Here is a 19,419-nt window from a genome sequence, read left to right as displayed (position 1 = left end):
CTTATGATTCATTTTTGTAGCTTCATGGCTAAAAAGTATTTAGAAGAACCCAGGTGTCTGAGTGTGTTGTTTGGTAGTTGGGTATTTCCAGGAAAAAAGGGGTGATGACAGTTATTGGCAGGGGAAAGATGGAAATAGCAGATTAATACTAGAGATACTGCATCAGGGAAAAGGTATACAGACTATGGAGCATGAGAGAACAAAAACTTTTGTTTAAAAATGAATGCAAAGTTGAACCAAGTGCCAAAGTGGTTTTGGAAGAGAAGTGAGACAGCCATTGAGAAAATCTAAATAGTTTCTTCAAAATGCAGTCATGGCTGGGCTAAGCCACAAGTTCTTCTCTGGTGGCAAAAACTAAAACCTCCCACTGGGTTCAGCAACTTATCATAAAGCTGCATTTCATTTTTGTTTTATTAACCAGTCCCTTCCAAAATTTAAATATACAAAGCTGATATAAACTAAATTATCATCTCGTTCCTAAATCTTTCCACCCTCCCACATTGCCCAGTTAATAAGCCATCATTCATTTAGTGCTGAGATTACTGGCATCCTGATGAGTGAAATTTGACTCCTCTCTCTCACACTACTCTACACCCCTCAATATCCAAATCGTAAGACTTACTGCTTTTTCCTTCTGAAACATTTCTTAAATGTATATTCTTTCCTCTGCTTTGGCTCAGTATTACCTTTTGCTTGGACAACTTGGCTTTCAGCCTCCACTTTTGAACCGTTCTCAATCACATCATCTAATCATTCAGCTGCCATCCTCTAATCATTCAGTTTTTATCAACAACTATTCTTACAAAATGTCAATATGACTCTGTCAGTCTCAAGGGTCATTTATTTCTTCATGACTTCCTACTACTTACCAGTAGTAGATGTAAGCTTCTTAATAGTATATATAAGTTCCATTTGTCAATTTTGGCTTTTGTTGCCATTGCTTTTGGTGTTTTAGACATGAAGTCTTTGCCCACGCCTATGGCCTGAATGGTATTGCCTAGGTTTTCTTGTAGGATTTTAATGGTTTTAGGTCTAACATTTAAGTCTTTAATCTATCTTGAATTAATTTTTGTATAAGGTGTAAGGAAGGGATCCAGTTGCAGCTTTCTACATATGGCTAGCCAGTTTTCCCAGCACCATTTATTAAATAGGGAATCCTTTCCCCATTTCTTGTTTTTGTCAGGTTTGTCAAAGATCAAATAGTTGTAGATATGCGGCATCATTTCTGAGGGCTCTGTTCTGTTCCATTTATCCATATCTCTGTTGTGGTACCAGTACCAGGCTGTTTTGGTTACTGTAGCCTTGTAGTATAGTTTGAAGTCAGGTAGCGTGATGCCTCCAGCTTTGTTCTTTTGGCTTAGGATAGACTTGGCGATGCGGGCTCTTTTTTGGTTCCATATGAACTTTGAAGTAGTTTTTTCCAATTCTGTGAAGAAAGTCATTGGTAGCTTGATGGGGATGGCATTGAATCTATAAATTACTTTGGGCAGTATGGCCATTTTCATGATATTGATTCTTCCAACCCATGAGCATGGAATGTTCTTCCATTTGTTTGTATCCTCTTTGATTTCATTGAGCAGTGGTTTGTAGTTCTCCTTGAAGAGGTCCTTCACATCCCTTGTAAGTTGGATTCCTAGGTATTTGATTCTCTTTGAAGCAATTGTGAATGGGAGTTCACTCATGATTTGGCTCTCTGTTTGTCTGTGATTGGTGTACAAGAATGCTTGTGATTTTTGTACATTGATTTTGTATCCTGAGACTTTGCTGAAGTTGCTAATCAGCTTAAGGAGATTTTGGGCTGAGACAATGGGATTTTCTAGATATACAATCATGTCATCTGCAAACAAGGACAGTTTGACTTCCTCTTTTCCTCATTGAATACCCTTTATTTCCTTCTCCTGCCTGATTGCTCTGGCCAGAACTTCCAGCACTATGTTGACTAGGAGTGGTGAGAGAGGGCATCCCTGTCTTGTGCCAGTTTTCAGAGGGAATGCTTCCAGTTTTTGCCCATTCAGTATGATATTGGCTGTGGGTTTGTCGTATATAGCTCTTATTATTTTGAGATACGTCCCATCAATACCTAATTTATTGAGAGTTTTTAGCATGAAGTGTTGTTGAATTTTGTCAAAAGCCTTTTCTGCATCTATTGAGATAATCATGTGGTTTTTGTCTTTGGTTCTGTTTATATGCTGGATTACATTTATTGATTTGTGTATGTTGAACCAGCCAACCAGTCTCATTAAACTAAAGAGCTTCTGCACAGCAAAAGAAACTACCATCAGAGTGAACAGGTAACCTACAGAATGGGAGAAAATTTTTGCAACCTACTCATCTGACAAAGGGCTAATATCCAGAATCTACGATGAACTCAAACAAATTTACAAGAAAAAAACAAACAACCCCATCAAAAAGTGGGCAAAGGACATGAACAGACACTTCTCAAAAGAAGACATTTATGCAGCCAGAAAACACATGAAGAAATGCTCATCATCACTGGCCATCAGAGAAATGCAAATCAAAATCACAGTGAGATACCATCTCACACCAGTTAGAATGGCCATCATTAAAAAAATCAGGAAACAACAGGTGCTGGAGAGGATGTGGAGAAATAGGAACACTTTTACACTGTTGGTGGGACTGTAAACTAGTTCAACCATTGTGGAAGTCAGTGTGGCGATTCCTCAGGGATCTAGAACTAGAAATACCATTTGACCCAGCCATCCCATTACTGGGTATGTACCCAAAGGAGTATAAATCATGCTGCTATAAAGACACATGCACACGTATGTTTATTGCGGCACTATTCACAATAGCAAAGACTTGGAACCAACCCAAATGTCCAACAACAATAGACTGGATTAAGAAAATGTGGCACATATACACCATGGAATACTATGCAGCCATAAAAAATGATGAGTTCGTGTCCTTTGTAGGGACATGGATGAAACTGGAAAACATCATTCTCAGTAAACTATCGCAAGGACAAAAAACCAAACACCGCATGTTCTCACTCATAGGTGGGAATTGAACAATGAGAACTCATGGACACAGGAAGGGGAACATCACATTCCGGGTACTGTTGTGGGGTGGGGGGTGGGGGGGCGGGGACAGCATTAGGAGATATACCTAATGCTAAATGACGAGCTAATGGGTGCAGGAAATCAACATGGCACATGGATACATATGTAACAAACCTGCACATTGTGCACATGTACCCTAAAACCTAAAGTATAAAAAAAAAAAAAAAAAAGACCTAAAAATAAATAAATAAATAAAAAAGGGGCCCCTCTAAAAAAAAAAAAAAAAAAAAAAAAATAGTATATATAAGTTTCCTTGTCAGCACTCTTGCTACTAAACCAGTTTAACTGGGCCTCATCTCCACCTTGTATTTCATGTTCCAGCAGCAATACCGTGCTTGCTGGGTGCCGGAACATGCTACTCTTGTGTCCCCACTTCTTGCCTTAGCTCATGCTAACTTATCTGTGAGTTCAGCTTAGGAGTCCTTCCCTCAGGAGCCTTTGCTTTCCCAGCGAGGTGCGTTTAGAAGCCCGCTTTCTGAGTCCCCATGGTCCCCTCACATCTAGGCGCTCATTGCTATTGCTGCCTTCACTACATTGTATATGCTAAGTACTCACTCATTTATTTGCCTTTCTCTCCCACCAGACTGTGAGTTCTTTGGAGGCAAGGACCACGGTCTTACTCACTTTTTTTTTTTTTTTTTTTTTTTTTTTGAGACACAGTCTCGCTCTGTAGCCCAGGCTGGAGTGCAGCGGCGCAATCTCGGCTCACTGCAACCTCCGCTGCCTGGGTTCAAGCGATTCTCCTGCCTCAGCCTCCTGAGTAGCTGGGATTACAGGTGTGCACCACCACACCTGGCTAATTTTTATATTTTTAGTAGAGATATGGTTTCACCATGTTGGTCAGGCTTGTCTCAAACTCCTGACCTCGTGATCTGCCCACCTTGGCCTTCCAAAGTGCTGGGCTTACAGGTGTGAGCCACTGCGCCCGGCCGGTCTTACCCACTTTTATATTTGTTTGAAACACAGTAGAGTAGATACCTAATAAATATTTGTTAGATTTATCTGAAGAAACTTAGAATTAGATTAAATTCACTCAGAAGGTGCCTTATGTCAGGGATACTAAAAAATTATAAATGGATTTGAAATAGATGACTTAAGAATCTGTTGAGAACCAGGGTTCCCCAGAGAAGGCAAAAATAAATAACAAGATGAAAGGAAGGGTTAAAAAAACACAAACAAACCCCCACACAGCTGCCTGCTGTGTGGTACAAATGTCAGGATGAGAAAGTTTCTAACCTCTCTTGTGCTATGTTTAACCCCAAAACCTAGGCCAAGTGGCTTCCTAGGTTTGTGGGACTTAAGTTCATATTATACATTTTTCTTTCTAAAAAGTATCTTCGTCTTTATTAAAACACTCGCCGAATACTCTGGCTTCACGAAATTCCATTTGAAAGTATGACCCAACCTCTTTAAAACCATTTTGTATTTTTAAAGAATTTAGAATGTAACCATACTAAATAATTCTAAGTTCATTAATTCTTGTCAAGTAGGAAGCAGAATTTTGTTTTAAAAAATGGTTTCTCAGAAACAAAGCCCAAACCTGAATTCTACAAGGAAAAAAAATCTTAAATATGAATGGCAACTTCCAATTCATTGCCAATCTCCTCTTGTACCCTGGAGCCTTGAGCAACGTTCTTATGCATTATGCCAGGAAGAACTGCTGGCAAATGTAAGTGGGCTTAGAATTCATGACTGCAGTCAGCAGCAGTTGTGTAAATCTAGGGAGAGACTGGTATTTGACACCTGCAAGTCCTCAAGGTTAACAGAAGTCTCAAAAAGCCCAAGCCCTAGATTTTGTAAAATACATGGTTTCACCCCAACCTAATCAATGTCACCAAGGAAACTTGTAAGTCCAATAAGACAAACAATAGTTAAGTCTGCAGAATATTTCCATATAGATTTAGAAGTATATTTAGCTCTTAATTCTCTGCTTTCAAAATCAATTGTTTTTGAGCCTTTTCTTAGGTAAAGTTACCACATGCTTTTTTCAAAATAAATCATACAGGGAAACCCAACATGTACTACAAACAGACTCAGAAATGCTCTGGTTAAGGAAGGAATGATGAGAGACTGGAATTGCTGAGGCAGCCACTGTGGTAAAGTCCTCCCTGGGGACCAAAGGCACAAGACCACAGTCTATGCTAAAGAAGGAGAAACAGCAACAAGACATACAATATTTGGGGTATATCATTTTAATTAATAAAATTGTAGTCAAATCTTAAATGAACATTACAAAAGTGTGTAAAAATATGCACCATTTTGTGCCATTTTTTTTTTTTTATGAGAATTGGTGCCAACTATTTGGAGAATACCAAAGGCAGGAAATGGTGTCCTGCTTTCTTGTTCTTTCTCTTTTTTAAAATGCTTTCTTTAGAATTTTCCCTTTGCACTTCCAGTTCCAAGTTGTTCCTCTCTCAATGGTTTGAGAAGAAAGTGAAAACTTCTCTTTTACAAACAGATGAAAAGAGAGAGCCCTAATGGACTACATCTAGGATGCCAGATCATTGGCTCTGGAGCAAACTACCTGGTTTCCAACTCTGGCTCCAGAATCTACCATCTGTGTTACCTTGGGCAAATAACCTCAGTAATCCCCAGTTTCCATACTTGTAAAATATAGATAATGATATTACCCACCTCATATGACTGATGTGAAGTTTAGAGATAACCCATCTAAGGTGTTTGGCACAAGGCCTGGTACACGGTAAGTGCCAAACAATGTTTGCTTTAATAATACCAAGACAATATTGGGGAGCTCCCACTCCAATTCTGACCTGTTTGATTCTAACACACACATGCCTTCCTTACTATAATGAGATGTTTGATTTTTAAAGTAATTTCTGGTAACAAGCTCTTCGGATAATCAAAAGTTGACTATATTCATTCTGAATCTTCATAATTTAGAGAAAAATAAGGGGCTACAAGTCTTCTGGGTCAAATCTTAAGTGTTAGTGTAAATGGAAGGCAAATAAGGTATCTGGAAAAAATAAACAAATAATGAAAAGAACTAGCAATATTTCCAACTGTCTCAAACTCAAAATACAGAAAGATAAGGTATGAGAATGAATCAGCTAAAACAGGTGTCCATGGAAGGCTGAAAAATTACAGATGCCTGCTGCTCCTCTAGAAGGGTAGCAAACACTGCTTCACAAGTGCCCTATCCACAAAAAAAAAAAAAAAATGCTGCTTTCAGATTCCTAGAGTCCCAGATACTAGCTACAGCACAACAAAGAAACAAAGAAAATAGAATTAAGGGTTCTCATGGGAATCACAACTTTATGACTCTAAAGCATTCAGTCTTCATAAAGTCTAAAGACTTCATTAAAGTCTGTGGGGTGTTTTTTTTTTGTATCAAGCTATAGGTAGCCCTAAAAATGAACCAAACATCTAGTATTTTAATTTTTATACATCTCTTTCCGAACATCTACTCTGAAAATGCATTCCTGAGGCAGAGTCTGGTTTACTCCATAAAATTTATCTCTATTCAGTTTTCATAAGTCAAATTTGTTTGTTAATTTTCTTCAAGCCTATAAAGAAAATAAAACTATTTCTAATTTCACATGTATAAAGCTATTGATATGCACAACATATCAAGAGCTAAATTAGAGACTACAGTTCTGATTTCTAAGAGATTGGCATGTCTGATGTAAATAGGAGCGCCTGTCAAGTTTCTTAGATAGACTGATTATAATTGCAAGAAATATAGGACCGAAAAGATTTCTAAGGATGGTTAGGCTATTGGCAAAGCCATCAAACCTATGCCTTCACATAGAGAAAGAGACACTTTGGCAAAAAAGGGCAAAGGTTTACATATGGGTAATTAAGGCAATTACTATATTTGAATAACTAATATTACAATACTTTTGCTTATCTTTTAGATAGTTATTTAATTCTGCTAGGAGGTAGAACCACACACCACAGAGTCCCTCTAAAATAATGAAACTATATAAAGTAGTAAAACATTTTATCCCCTGGCCAATAACTCACAGCATTGCTCCATGAAAAAAAGAGATCCATACCGCTAGGCTTTGTGAGACGTTTGCAATGTTCTTTTAAAGAAGACAGGCATCTAAAGATGAAGGTAGAAATTCAAAAGCACTAAATGATTACGACCACAAACAATGGTAAAGAAAAATGTCAAAAGAGCAAAATACAGTATGTAAAAAGTTATATAAATAGTATAATTATTTTCAAAAGTTAGAGAAATAGAGTAATTTTGTCAAAGGGAGTCCATGAACTACTAAAATAAAAACTCTCCCCACCATATTGGGAGAAAACATGAATAGTATAAAGGAATGAAAAACTCAAAACCACTCCTTCTAGCAATACCAGATGGAGACAACAAGGCACTGGATGTTACTTCACGCTACCTTAAAACATTGCAGTATTTTACTCATGTCAGATTATAATCAAACAAATCACACCATCAAACAATTTTTAAACATTATCAAATGATTAATTTTGAAATTCAAAAAACACGTATCCAATATTGGCTGGGGAAAACCCCATGTGACTGGCACTTTCGAACAGCTGTGGGAATATAAGGCAGCAGCAGCTTTCTAGGGGTGGCGGATGCAGATGGGATAAATGATTTGGCGACAGTTATTGAAAACTTTAAAAGCATTCTGACCTAATAAATGCCATATCTAAGAATCTATCCTGAGGAAATAAAGATAGCAATAATAATTTATGCATACAGATTTTAATCATACCATTATTGTTATACAGAAACCATACATGTAATAGGAGAATGGCTAAATGATAGTGCATCCATAAAATGAAATGTTAGGTAGCTATTTAAAAGCAACTTGTATTATTTAATAACATAGGAAAATGCTCATGATACATGCTAAATTAAAAAAGGAATATAAAACAATAAACACACTAAGACTGCAATTTTTAAAATGCATGTGTGAGCAAGAAGAAAAGACTAGAAAGAAATTGAATAAAACTGTTTTTCACTATTAGGGACCCTTTTATTACTCATCTTTATTCTTATATGTATTTTACACACTTTACAAATGTTTAATCACTTTGTTTTTCAATCAGAAAAACAATAAAGGCTGCATAAAAATAATAACTAGATTTTAGGTTATCACTGATACTTGCCCTTTGACTCAATTACCTTAAATATTCTTGAAAGAGGTTAGAGATTTTTTTTTTTTTTTACAGAATCAGAAATTACAAAGTAAAAGACTTTATCCCAAATTAATCCTGGATGCATTATTCTATTCTTCAAGTTTTCTAAAGAAGGAACAAAACACTGTCTTCCTTTAGAAACAAAACACAAAACATCAAGCATCCCTAACAAAGTTTTCCGTTATAGTCAAATACAGAGCTTTCAAATAGCTGTGGAAATCTAAGTAAGCATCATCTTACTATTCAGTGGAAATAGAACACCCTCAAATACCTTCCCCTTCCTAATCTGAAAACTGACTTATAAATTACCAACATGACTAGATTAAGGAAAAACTAAAAAGCATTCAGATTAGTCATAACAAAAACTTCTAAGTATTGATTACTAGAGTATTACTACCTTCATAAATATGGCTATGCCTTATATTCTCACTCTAAAATAAGATATCCATAACATAACTTACTAAGTGGTTATTAAACCCTAGGCTTTTCATGTATTATAGAGAACTGCCTTTTCCTATGGCTGTTTAGGTACCAACCCTCTACTGATGTGGGCCCAATTTAGTTCTTTAATCACTTGGCTATTGCATTCTGAGTTTTATTCCCTAAGCCCCCTAAGAACCTCATCTTTTAAAATTCAACCAACTGCTGCTTTTCATTCCCCTAATCTGTCCTTTCTAGACTGGACTTTTTCCTAGGACACTTTACAATGCCACTGCTCCAGAACATCAAGTGTTAACTCAGAAAGGAAAGTAGCCTCTACTCCCACACCCTTGATAACACCAGCAACTCTGCTTGTACCTTCTTTCCACTGGAGAGAGAGATCACAGACAGAGAGAAAACTTTCTTTCTCCACTGATAGATGACAAAGCAACTCTATCAAGTAGTTGACTAGCAAGATATTAGCTGGTGTCTAGCTCTAGATAACAAGACCTGCCTTCTCTGTTCTCCTTGTCAACTTGTTTTTTTAAACCTTTAATATCCAGTTTTTCTCCTTAGAGTCTTGTCATATTTGAACTTGGCATCTCCAAAAATTTCTTTTATGTTTCTCGAACGATTAGGAAATACAGATTTAAAATGCCTTTTTGGCATCTATTGAAACATGTTCTGGTTTTTCTTATTTAACCCATAAAGATGACAAATTATCTTTAATGATAATGAGAACAACTTTTAACATATTTGTTTCTGCAAAATAAGTATAGCTTGATAGTTATGAAGTTCAATGTCATAATAAGAACCTGTAAACTCAAGAACTAGAATGTGAGCAATAACACATCCACCCATACTCCTCTCCTTTTCCCTCTGCCTGCCTTTCCCTTCATGGGTAACCACTGTTCTCATTTTCATAACTGTCATCCCTTTTTTGGTTTTTAGTAATTTTATCACATATGTAAACCTATAAATAGATTGTCTGATTATTCCTGTTATTAAACTTTATAAAAACGGCATCATACCGTATGTATTCTTCTGCCTGCTTAGAGTTATAAGTTACTGCTTTTCACTGTTGTATACTCTTCCACTAAATGAATATACCACACTTAATCTCTATTAGCCTGTCATTGTTCTTAATTAATCTGGGCAAAATTTAACAAAAGGAGCTTCAAATTCCCTAAATGTTAGTAATTAAAAGTAACAATAGTCATGCTTTCAGTATTCATATGTAAACCAGTATTCTTTAACAGCTAGAAAAAAATTACTCTTTAAATAGGGCTTCACATCAGAATTTCATCTGTAAATCTACCTTTTCTTTCTCCTTACAACTAAAGTTCCAGGTATAATTAAACCCAATAAAATGTCCTTTGGAGTTGCTTTTTGAAAATCCTTTTGTTCCAATTCTCCAATGGGAATAGCCCCTGGGCAGCTCCATTATGATAGAATGAGGATTGGAGTGTAACCTGAACATGGATAACATGTTCCAAACCAAACACACCCATGTCTCCTGTCTCAACCTGCTCTTTTCATCTATTTTAGATTTGAATAATGGCCTCACCACCTAACCAAACGCTCAAGTAATAAATACAGAGCCATCCTTATCTCTTCTTCTTCTTCTCCTCCCATATGTAAGGAATCCCATGTATAAGGAATGACTAAGTCAAGGCAGCCATTGGAGAAGCATGTTAAAATGCAAACCTGACCACATGACTCCCTGGCTAAAATTTTTTAAACAGTTGATAATCTCCTACCATGTCTGGTAAGCTATAATAGATTGTGACCCATTGGAAGGTCATGGCATTAATTTAGTGGATTGTGACTAGGATTCTTTTCAAATGAAAGAGAATAGAATAGAAAATATCAGGGTACATTGATGAAGTAAGGGTAAAGACTATGTTGTGGAACTTTTGTTTCATTTGTGTGAATGTCTACATCTATATGTGTAAAGCTATGTGATGTAAAACAGTTTTGCCTGTGAATTATTTGTAAATGTATTTGAAGGCCACTCATTTACTGATGTAGTTTTCTCACATTAGAGAGGTCAGGTTACCCAGAAATTGATGGAAGTCATGAAGCTTCTGAGAAGAGAATGTATACGTACCTATATATATGTATATTCTTCAAACATTGTTATGACAGTGAATCGAGCTATCCTAAGAAAATCTGGGGAAAAAAAATTGTTTTAAGTCCAGGTTTCCAAACCTCATCATAGCTCTCCAGGGAAATTTTATAGATAAGAAGCACTGATCTCCAAGGTGAAACCTAACTCATCAAGAAGGTGGGGCTGGGTGGTAGATCACCCCTGTAATCCCAGCACTTTGAGAGGCTGAGGCGGGAGGATCGCTTGAGTCCGGGAGTTGGAGACCAGCCTGGGCAATATAGGGAGACCGTGTCTCTTCAAAAAGTTAAAAAATTAGCTGAGTGTGGTAATGCGTGCCTATAGTCCCAGCTACCCAGTAGGCTGCAGTGAGCTATGATTGAGCCACTGCACTCCAACATAAATGACAGAGTAAGGGATGGTTAAATTTAAGGGACCACAAAGTATCATAGAATTGGTAAAATATTATTTTCCAAGCTTAAATAAGCATGAGTACTATTAAAGTGACACTGCCTGCAATATAAATAACTCAATTCTACAAGTTCAGTTTTTGGTGGGAAACAAAAAAGCAAAGCCAATTAGTGACAAATTTTATTGACAAACAGATAATGTCAGAATACAAACGGGCTATTTTACCTTGTCTACACAGTGTCTACCTGTCTATCATGGTGCCTGGTATACATCGTGTACTCACAAATGTTTGCTAAGTGAAGGCAGTAAGCTTAATTCATTGCTAAGAATACAATTTATGGCAATTGTGGTAGCTTCAGATATTAGTTATAGCTCCAGCTACTGCATTCCAAAATGATGCAGTTTGGTGAAGGACAGAGCAGGGTGAGTACCCCTGTTTGTGCTCATGTTTTGGGGGGCTTGTCTTGCTGTAACTCACAGTGGGGCCTGTGTAAGGGCATGATCCGTGAGTACTTTGAGATAGTTTCCTCAGGCACCACAAACATACAATCAAAGTTATCCTCCCACCCTCTGCTATTCTGAGCTCTTCAAGGGCAAGGGGTGGCCTAGACTGGGTCCTCTGGTCAATTTACAATAGTTTCAAAGTATGATTCAATTATTGTGTGAGAAAATATGCAGTTTCCAGAATTCCCAGGGGCAGCCCATCTCCTGGGTAAAATGAGATTTTAAAAAATGTGCACTCCAGCCTGGGTGACAGAGCGAGACTCCGTCTCAAAAAAAAAAAAAAAAAAAAGTGTGTGTGTACGTGTTGTGTGTGTGTATATATAAAAACTAAAATTTTTTAAAAATTAGGTAGTTTACTATTTTATTAACACCTTAGTAAATTAACATGTGGCTAAAGAGGTGTAATTCAGCAAAAGTATTAGATGATATCTATGCATGTTAACCACTGTAATATTAAAAAAATTAAAACAGAACTACCATTATAAAGAAATATAATTTTAACATTCTTCTAGTATTAATTATATTCAGAGCCAAGAGTATCAAGGTAGCTGTTAGTTGGCAACATTCAGAGCCGATTGACTAAACACAACCCTTGGCAAAAACCAGTGGGCTAGCCAAACCAAAACGTCAAGGGAAAGAAGTCGGAGGGAAGGCATATTATCTAAGAAGGCATGGCAGTGCTGGGGATTTATGTTTATCTTTGCTGCATATTTCAAGCCGACAGTTATCTTTGCTTCCCCAGGAACCAAGTAGGGTAGGGAAGGACAGTCTGCAGGAAGCATTTTCAAGGGGGTTGAAATTGCCTACTAACTTCAAATACTGTATAATTTAGTTTTTCAAACCCAATCTTCTCCACACCCCCCACAAAGTAAAATAAATAATTAACAAAATATCTCTGAAGGCTTTGCTAAGTTTGGGGATAAAAAAACGAGAAGAAAAATCCAACCCTCTGTTTAATGACTCTACTGAAAGAGTTTTATAGCATTATTCAAGCCTTTAAAGTTACCAGTAAATGCCAATTTCATCTTTGGAAGGTCATTGTGCCTTTTTAGAAAGCATACATTTAGAACTTGTTTGGCTGGCTATTCCTTGTTCATTCTGGGAAAAGTGTGTGTGACTCAGTGTTTCACAGGAGATACTGCATGGTACTTATAGAAAATATTTTCTATTTTCAGTCCTCTTCTTAAATTCTTAAACATGATTTCTAAAAATTAGGCCCTGTATGGTACTTTAAACCTGTAATCCCAGGTCTTTGGGAAGCCCAGTCAGGAGGATTGTTTGAAGCCAGGAATTTGAGGCCAGCCTGGGCAACACAGTGAGACCATCTCTACAACAACAAAAAAAAATTAGCCAGTCATGGCTGTGTATCTATAATCCTAGCTACTTGGGAGGCTGAGGAGGGAAGATTGCTTGAGCCCAGGAGTTCAAGGCTGCAGTAAGCTGTGATTGTGCCACTTCACTCCAGCGTGGAGAGCAAGACCCTGTCTCAAAAAATAATTATTATTTTATTATTTCTAAAAATTATGTAAAACTATTTTCTAAAGCCTCTGGGATTGCTGAGTCTGAAAGTAAGCAACTAAATTAGAAAGAATTTAAGAATAATACTCTCATAACAAATACTGAGTTAATACCGAGGTCTAGAATCTCATACACTGTGACAAAGTTAGCATTATTTCTCACTGCCCTGGGGAAATCACTCCCTGGACATGAGTCCCTGAGGCCCGAGGCAAGTCCACTTTGTACGGCTACCACATGCCAGCAGATGTGGGCATTATTCACTATTGAAAACTTTGCCATTTCAGATTTTATCTCAATTATAACATACCACACACTTACCTTTGTGTGTGTGTACATGCATACACACAGTTCCTAAATAGGTCTTCTGGAATTTTACACACCTATTGCCAAGATGTGACATTTTGTATCTACTAAAACCCTTGTTTAAAAGGCTATTTCATACCAATGAAAAATATACATAGAAGCCTTGTTCCTGATAGTCCCCCATTTCCATAGAACTTCTGAGTGGAGGGTTCTGAATGAATCCTACATTATGAATTATTTTCTAAGTATTAGTCTGTATGTGTTTGTTAAGACTGTGCGTTCTCTGAGGGTGGAGCCCATGCCATGCCCATCCCTGCATCTTTTCACACAAAGTACATAACAAGCACTTGGCACTAGTAAAGGCTGAAAGAATGTTTGCACAGTGAATAAGAAAAAAGCAGAACAATAAACCTATTAACACATTCATTGATTAGGCTACCTGTTTATAGTTTATTGCTTAGAACAATTACATTGGTTGGTAACTGCATCAGTAACAACTGCTATTAAGGTATGGCAGGAAGAACTTCTCCCTAGCAGTGTGAAGACCAAGACTGTAGTTACAGCTCTGCCTCTATTAACTGTGTGTCTTTAGACAAGAAACTTTCAACAAGCATGCAAATACAGAGTTTAGTTTTTAAAAATGTACTGAAACACATCTGTGGAAAATTTTCACCTGTCACATTTTCAGTACCAGATCAGTAGATAGAACGATCTTGATTTTTATAAAGCTTACTTCACAATAAAAATGTTGCTTTTGGAAATTGGCTGCATTATACCATTATAACCCTCTGAATGTTGTAACTTGAAGATCACAATGCAGTAGCCCATGTGAATCTACCGGCTACCATTTCTGTTTAAATATGCTGTTCTAGAGAGATTTATAATCCTAGTAAACCTTTAGTTGTAAGTATCTTAGGTATAGATTGGAACTGTGAGAATTGGTTGATTCACACTCTTCAGAACCAGCAAAGCAATTTTGGATGATTTATTCACCTCCTGATATTCATGAGTTTAGAAATGAGAATCAACTGCTACCATAGATATTTCCTCATTTTTCTGAATCCAGAAAATGCCTTCAATGACCATCTAATTTTCTGAGCACCTTTTTCCATTAAGGAACAGGGGTAGAATGAACAGTGAAAGTCACAATTTATATTTTTAATTCTACAAAGGCTGCTGCCCAACAGTGATAATAAAAATCCAGGTAATCAACGACTTTCAGAATTTCTACTCTTTAGCAGCATATTGCTATACTTTAATATTTCAGTCTGCATTTATTTAGAAGAAAACTTCAACCTAAGAGAACATGTTCAGGCACAAAAGCAAATATGCTTAAAAGCTAACCAGCCAAGACCCAAATTCTGGCCTTCTAAAAACATCACTGAGGGAAAAAAAATCTTATAATTAGTAACAAGGAAGAGCATAACCATGCAGTGCTTAGTGTGAGTCTCATCAGGGAAACAGAAAATGACTTTAACACTATATGTTCAGTTTTAAAATGATATTTTAACAATGCTTAGTTATACTTCAAATATGCCTATATATGACAGTATAATGACAGTTAAGGTACATTTTCAGTCATATTTGATGTAAAAAGACAAATAAAATTTCTCATTAAGGAAAAGTATCCTTTGTGGAAAATTTAAATTTAAATCTTTTAATTTAAAGCTCTAAACATATTCCACATGGGAAAAAAATCTGTAAGCATACTGCTTCAGAGAGGATTTAAAGCAATCAGCAAGGCAACGTTAAATTATCATGGCTCTTGAGAAAAACAGAGGAGCAGTGTACAGAAGACCCTCACATCGGTGGCCCTGCGTCTTCCCTGTGGGCTGTGCCAACCCACTCTCTCCCCAGTAATGACTCTTTGTTTTTACTAAGTCCCAAAGAGCTGGGGAGAGCTCTGCAAAAAGAAGGGGGGAGGGGTGGATGGAATGCAGCTGCAGGCTCTAAAACAATGCTGAGTCCATATATTTTGTTCCCAGTTAGAATAATGAAAAGAGTGGGGGGTTGAGACAGAATAAGCAAGGTAGGATCAAACATCCTATAGCTCTCAGTCTATAGTACCTCCACTCCTCATCTACTCTACCAAATCCAATCACCATTTGCTTGGGTTAAAAAGCTTATCTGTTAAAATTCAAACACCCATTAAGATTTAAACCCATCAGTCATTTATATCTAAATTGCTTCCATCAGTGAACTACACCAAGGCAAGGAATAAAGTAGGAAGAGAAAGTAGAGCAGGCAAAGATAAACTGAGGGCACTTGGACACATGGGACAGGAAAGCTACAGGGGGACATAGGTAGGAAAATTTAGAAAAGGTGGTCTAAGGTTTCAAATATAAACTGCCTGCTTTGCAATGCTGCTTAGGGCCCAGGGGCAACTAGTATGCTAGAGAAAACCATACTCCCTCCTAGACTGCTAAAAACTGCAAGGGTCAGAATGGAGAGTTTGGAAGCCTGCACATATTGGTGCCCTATAATTTAGGGTTTCGGCATAACTTGATGCCTCCTTAGAAAATATCCTTTACTTGCATTTCCCAGGAGAAAGAATTAAGGGAAGCATCAGCCCCAGAACCCTGCTGCTCCTAGTAAGAGAAATGCAGCTCAAACCTTATACTCTTCCTCTAGCCCTCTTCTCCCAAGATAATCCTTTAGTGAAAATCCATGGAGCCCTCCAGGGCTGGTAGAATTAGGCCTGACCCTGGCACATCTCTTCAGGTATTATTGCTGCCATTAAAATTTGCAGGAAAACTCAAGAAGCCTTAAATAAACACCTGAACTAAGCCCTCAAATAGAAAATCAGCATGTGCTAATGACTACCTACTAAAAAGCTATACAACAAAATTCAGATGAATACTTATTCCAATTAGGATCCCATTCATGAACACTTAGTCACTGAAGAGGAAAAACAGGACTTCATTGTAAAGCTGTCATGTAGAAGCAAAACTCTGACATCCAAACATCTCCTTCAAGTAAGCATTACAAAACACATTTAGAAGTACTCTTGGTCTGTGTTGAATGATGTAATTAATCTGACTCTTGAACTGTTTTCAAGTTATAAAGGTTAGAAAGACTATTTATTTAAATTGACACTTTTGCATTTTGTGACATAACAAAAATTCAGAAGTCTGCAGATTTACAATAATCAAGAATGTTCCTCCCTCAGCTTATGTTTTCTCTATAGCTCTAAAAATCCATTTACAGATATTACAAATTTCCATTTTATAGCTAACATATAGAGGCAAACATAGAATACATATTAATTTAAATGAAGAAGCAAAAAGAATAATTGAGTCTACTATTTTATTACTATGAAATATTAATAGTAATAATTTTAAAGTACTGATTCTGCTCCTGTAAACTTTATCATCTATCATAAAGACAAAATTCATAGGTCCATTTTATTAGGCATTATCATTTATTGCGCTTTTAAATGCAGTAATAAAATACACAGAAAACTTTGTTTATTCTGTATATACGAAAAACTCAATTTCTACTTACATATTTCATTTCCTGGTATATACAACTTAAAAAAGTGCACACACAGCAACATTTTGTTAATAGTAAAAGCAATCACAATCATAACTTGCCTGAAATAAATAATCCCTTATGAATGTTAAGCTGTGATAAAACATACTCACATAATACCTTGATGTACGTTATACTTCAATAAAAAGGTGCAAACATGCAATTATCCATGTTATGGATAAAAAACACTGTCAGTATCAATAACCATATATGAATTTTTAAAAAGTAAGTTAAGAAAATAACATAACTCAAGCATCTTAAAGATGTCAGAAATTTTCATTTAGTCACAAAGCTCACAGTATGAGTGGCTGATTATAATAAAAGGGTCAACTGAAAACGGATTTTAAAAGCTGAATAGCGTGCAAGAACATTAGATTTGTTTGTTAAATCAATAAGAGTACTCACCCCATGGAGTCCTTGGAACTGAATTGAAGGTCGAAAAGGAATTAAATTCTATTAAAAGAAACAAAAGAAACAAACAGGTAAACCTTGGTTACTGCGACACAGAACTAAATGTTTAAACTTTAAATCTATGTTATTTGGGCCAGGCACAGTGACTCATGCCTCTAATCCCAGCACTTTGGGAGGCTGAAGCAGGAGGATCACTTGAGGCCAGGAGTTCAAGACCAGCCTGGGCAATACAGTGAGACCCCCCCATCTCTATTAAAAAAATAAGAAAGAAAGAAAGAAAGAAAGAAAGAAAGAAAGAAAGAAAGAAAGAAAGGAAATATATGTATTCGGTCAGTGTCATAATGTGTGAAAATCTCTTTTCATTATATACTTTCTTTTGCATGTTACTATATTAAGATGCCTTGGATGAACAATATCACACTATTTACACTTCTCTCTGAACCACACAAACAAAATATATTTTTTGGCAGTGCAGCTAATCATGTTTTTGAAACTGACCAACATGATTTGGCAAAAAATGGTTAGCATACCAATTCAATTTTACATTAAGAAAAACTGTATTGTTGCATAGCTTCCTGGTATATTTTTAATAGGGGTGGGAAGAGGGAAGAGATAATTGGAGGAACTTTGCAATACTGTATCAGGATGCTAGAAATATAAAATTAAATATTTGAGAATAAACCTGTTTGCCATTTTCTCACATTTTATCAGAGATTTGTTTTTAATTGAGAGCCAAACACGTTACCAGTTCTCTCACACGATTCTCACCAGGAGAACGTAATTTCTAGATCAGTGTTTTTTATTATGAGCTTTTTCTTCTTGATAACTTCAATATTTTATCATAGAGTTGTGCATTTAGAAGAAAAGCTGTTATCGTGTCAGCCACAGTCTTTCGCATGATTTCCTGTATTCAAAGTCACCAGCATATTTTTCTATGGGAAAGCTTTTCCAAATTGCCAACAGAAACCCATGAAGAAATCAGATTTGGGTAATGTTTAATGGTAATACATCAGACTGTAAACTATTCACACCTTCATATTCAAATCCAATGTACAAAAACAGTGGTTTCTGGTCTCATCTCTACCCCAAATAAAAATACAGAGGCACTAATATGTTCCTCACCTCAGCTACAGCACATCACCTACTACTTCCAAATGCTTTCCAAAACTTCTCTGCAGACTTAAAAGTTTACTAATAGGGATTATAATAAATGAAAGAGAAAGAGAAATAAAGATAAGAACTTCTTTAAAAGACAGACAACCTGAATGTAAAATCAAGTGTAACATTAGCTATCTTATTATTTATTTATTTATTTATTTATTTATTTTTTGAGACGGAGTCTCGCTCTGTCGCCCAGGCTGGAGTGCAGTGGCGCAATCTCGGCTCACTGCAAGCTCCGCCTCCCGGGTTCACGCCATTCTCCTGCCTCAGCCTCCCCGGTAGCTGGGACTACAGGCACCTGCCACCATGCTTGGCTAATTTTTTGTATTTTTAGTAGAGACGGGGTTTCACCGTGTTAGCCAGGATGTTCTCGATTTCCTGACCTCGTGATCTGCCCGCCTCGGCCTCCCAAAGTGCTGGGATTACAAGCGTGAGCCACCGTGCCCGGCCGCTATCTTATTATTTATAAAAATGAATAAACAAATATCTTCTTGGAGAAAACATTATAATGGATACTGTTATTGTTCTACTACCATAAAAGATCATTTAACTTTAGACTTATCAGCAGAATCTAAGTACTACTGGGTAACAAATTCATTTATTGGTGTGGGAGAAGTGAGCTTTTTAAAAAGGAAAAATAAAAAGGTAGTATCTGAATCTTTAAAATCTAATTTTTTAGTAGATTTTCATTCTAATTCATGGTCTTTTATGAAAATGTAAATATAGATTAACTTTCTTAAGGTGAAAAACGCCACCCCCAAACTACTTTCCATGGCTAAACTCACTCTTCCTGAAGTAATGAAAGCATGCCCATAGGGGCCTAGGTAGCCCCTCTTC

At 36.7% G+C, this 19,419-nt stretch overlaps 1 protein-coding gene across 1 annotated transcript in view; it reads right to left on the bottom strand.

The window, feature by feature from the left end:
- Positions 1 to 19,419, bottom strand: part of ELL2 (elongation factor for RNA polymerase II 2) — a 79,722-nt gene that overhangs the window by 43,107 nt on the left and 17,196 nt on the right. The window contains exon 2 of the mRNA XM_032156792.2: positions 17,416 to 17,463. Coding sequence (XP_032012683.1) covers positions 17,416 to 17,463 — 48 coding nt within the window. The remainder of the gene's footprint in view (positions 1 to 17,415; positions 17,464 to 19,419) is intronic.

Source organism: Hylobates moloch, unplaced genomic scaffold (genome assembly GCF_009828535.3).
Source record: "Hylobates moloch isolate HMO894 unplaced genomic scaffold, HMol_V3 SCAFFOLD_6, whole genome shotgun sequence".
Classification (NCBI taxonomy): domain Eukaryota; kingdom Metazoa; phylum Chordata; class Mammalia; order Primates; family Hylobatidae; genus Hylobates; species Hylobates moloch.
Note: the sequence above shows the minus strand (reverse complement) of the source record. Positions and strands in the feature narration are given on the sequence as shown.